The following is a 3,611-nucleotide window of genomic DNA, read 5'->3' as shown; positions in this document are numbered from 1 at the left end:
AAGCCATCTCCAACAATATGAACTTTAGGAATCATTTTCCTCCATGCCTTCTTCAATGGGCTGATGCTTCAATAAGCCCCAGTAATATATCCTGTTTGCCTGCCAATATGACAGGTGTACCACATTCAACTTTTTTTTTTTTTTTTGTCGGTCATGGGGCTTGAACTTTGGGCCTGGGCGCTGTCCCTCAGCTCTTCAGCTCAAGGCGAGCGCTCTACCACTTGAGCTACAGCGCCACTTCCGGTTTTCTGGTGGTTTATTGGAGATAGGAGTCTCACGGTCTCACCTGCCCTGGCTGGCTTTGAACCGCGATCCTCAGATCTCAGCCTCCTGAGTACTAGGATTACAGGCGTGAGCCACCCGGCTCAACTTTTGTAATTACTAAAGGTACTGTCTACGGTGAATGTAATCAAATTGGGCGCTGTAATATAAGAAGGAAGGTTAGGGCTGGGAAGGTGGCTCAGTCGTAGAGCGCTTGCCTTGCATGCTCAAGGCCCTGGGTTCGATTCCTCAGCACCACATAAGCAAAAAGCCAGAAGTGGCACTGTGGCTCAAGTGGTAGAGCGCTAGCCTTGAGCTGAAGAGCTGAGGGACAGCGCCCAGGCCCAGAGTTCAGGCCCCACGACCGGACCCAAAAAAAAAAAAGAAGGAAGGTTATTTGGAAAAATAAGTCGAGGTTACCAGCGACTCCAAAAAGCATGGAAGCTTAAAGGCAGTGTTCTATTTTCACAGGAATTTCTGTATGACTACTGATGATTACAAACCAATTAAGAAAACTACCATAACTGCGATGGTCTTGAGTACCACCAAATAGCTCATTCATTTACAATGATCAAAATAATTTTTTATTGAATTTCAAAAAAAATTTAAATGAACAAAAGAGACAACCTGAAATAGAAGAGGGACTATTATGGACTGGGAAGTGGACTTAGGGGAAGTGTGGTGGGAAGAGAAATTGGGAGAGAAGAGTAAGAAACACAATGGGAGCACATGATCAACCAGGATACATGCATGTGTGGGAATGGAACATGGAATCCCATTACTTTCCATAATTAATGAGTTAGTAATTATACTTTTTAAAGATCATGTGGAGATGACTTACAAAAATAATGCTCATAAAAATGTCTAAATAATAAAGCAGGCAATGTGCTATTAAATAGAAAAGTGAAGAAGTTACTGGTACAAGTATGAAAATATATCCATTGTCTCTTCAGTCCCATAAATATAATTCATGACAGGTGACCTTTTCATCCTGTAAAGTAGGCAAACATCAAACAATGTGCTATGTTGAATAAACAAAGGGGACATACATGGTCAAATACACTGATAAAACTGAAAGTTGCTTTAATTCTTTAGTAAGAAAATTTGGATTGACAAAATTTTGAATATATATCTCACCATCAAGAACCTGATTTTATAGAATTCCAGGAAGTATCATGACTCATAAAGGCCAGGTTGAGTGTCACTCACAGCACTAAAGGGACTGAGGTAGGAAGAGCATAGCTTGAGTCCAGAACTTGGGAGACCAGCCTAGACAACAGTCCTTCCCCACAAAACAGAGAAATATATGTCCAGCTTCAGAATTCTCAGAGGACAAGGAAGTTTTTCCAAGGCAAAATAGAGCCAAATAATCCCCACATTCTAAAGAACCTTTCTATATTTTGTAATTGAATTAGCTTTCCAATAGTTCCCTAACATTAGAAGTACTTTTTACTTCCATTTTCTTGTTTAATGCCTTGAGGATAACACCTTGTATTCTACTCTAATACTCTTCAGATCAGAATTACAAAAATGAAACCTGAAATGCTACATATATAACCGATAATATTATGTAACTGATAATATTATGTAATACATGCATTTTATTTCTTCAATATGAATCAATGCTAAAAGGCATAAAAACATATATGAGAGAACTTTTTGTTAAGTCATTATGAGATCAATAAATGGTTCTCAGAAAAATACAACACACGTTAAAATCAAAATATAAGATAATCTCTAATCATTGAGTCAAAACTCTTAACCAAGGTTTGTCAGGAAAGGTACATTTCCTTCCCATCTCATGAGAACACAAATGTCATCAGCCAGGAAATATATTTGATATGGAATAAACATTATGGAAAAGTGTTTTCTTTTGTCACCTCACACTATGGGGATTCAATCTTAGGGGCTTTAGGTCTTCAGAATCATTAAACTTCTTCCTGGGGGTAAACAGTGGTTTAATAAAAGACATCACCCAAACAGACATCACAGAATAGACCACTGCTTTGAGGACAAACATTTCACAGCTAAGAGGATGTAGGTAACACACAAAAATACTTCTTTAAAAAATCGAAACAGATGGCATTTTGTGTGATGATGACAGTTGAGAGCATATGTATCAGAAAAGAAATTATTTAATGAGATGAGGATATGAATCAGCTTCTGAACAAGAAAGAAAGGATTTTTTCTGAAAAAAAAAGAGAAATCATTTTAGCAACTAGGAATATATTTATATCCTTTCTTTGGATTTTTGAAAACTGAAGTTACATATTTGATATAGTCGAAAACACTCTTTTCAGGAATCAAAACAGAGAAACATGAGAAGTGATCTGAGCCTGCCTGCAGCTGTCCAGCTGTGCTATGAGAATGTGAATGGATCCTGCATCAAAACCTCCTATGCCCCAGGACCCCGTCTGCTTCTCTATGCACTGTTTGGCTTGGGGGCTGCCCTGGCTGTGTGTGGCAACCTACTGGTGATGACTTCCATCCTTCACTTCAAGCAACTGCATTCTCCAGCCAATTTCCTCATTGCCTCTCTGGCCTGTGCTGACTTCTTGGTGGGATTGTCTGTGATGCCCTTCAGCATGGTCAGGTCTGTGGAGAGCTGCTGGTACTTTGGAGACAGTTTCTGTAGATTCCACTCTTGTTTCGATGTGGCATTCTGCTATGCTTCTATCTTCCACTTGTGCTTTGTCTCTGTTGATAGATACCTGGCTGTCGCTGACCCCCTCATCTACCCAGTCAGGTTCACTGTGTCTGTCTCTGGTGCTTGCATCGCCTTCTCCTGGCTCCTGTCCATCACATACAGCTTTTCCCTTCTTTACACAGGGGCAAATGAAGTTGGGCTGGAGGATCTGGTCAGTGCCCTCACGTGTGTGGGGGGCTGTCAAGTCGCAGTGAATCAAAATTGGGTCCTGATCAATTTTCTACTCTTTCTCATTCCTACTCTTGTGATGATTTCTGTTTACTCCAAGATTTTCCTCATTGCCAGACAACAGGCAAGGAGAATTGAGAGCATGAGCAACCAGACCACAGTGTCCTCAGACAGCTACAAAGACAGAGTAGCCAAGCGGGAGAGGAAAGCAGCCAAGACGCTGGGAATCGCAGTGGTGGCTTTTCTGATTTCATGGCTGCCGTACTTCATTGATTCCATCATTGATGCCTTCCTGGGTTTCATCACGCCTACATATGTGTATGAAATACTCGTTTGGGTTGCTTACTACAACTCAGCCATGAACCCTTTGATTTATGCTTTCTTTTATCCTTGGTTTCGGAAAGCCATCAGACTGATTGTCAGTGGCAGGATCTTGCAAGGAGATTCTTCATCCATAAATTTGTTCCCTGAATAG

General features: G+C 40.7%; 1 protein-coding gene across 1 annotated transcript; it reads left to right on the top strand.

The window, feature by feature from the left end:
• The first annotated feature begins 2,579 nt into the window (after window positions 1-2,579).
• LOC138819493 (trace amine-associated receptor 7a-like) lies at window positions 2,580-3,611 on the top strand. The gene has a single exon (XM_070011022.1). The coding sequence runs from the start codon at window positions 2,580-2,582 to the stop codon at window positions 3,609-3,611; it is 1,032 nt and encodes a 343-aa protein (XP_069867123.1).

The sequence above is a fragment of the Dipodomys merriami genome, unplaced genomic scaffold (genome assembly GCF_024711535.1).
Source record: "Dipodomys merriami isolate MVZ:Mamm:240054 unplaced genomic scaffold, mDipMer1.0.p SCAF_8, whole genome shotgun sequence".
Lineage (NCBI taxonomy): Eukaryota > Metazoa > Chordata > Mammalia > Rodentia > Heteromyidae > Dipodomys > Dipodomys merriami.
This window is presented reverse-complemented; position numbering and strand designations above follow the sequence as displayed.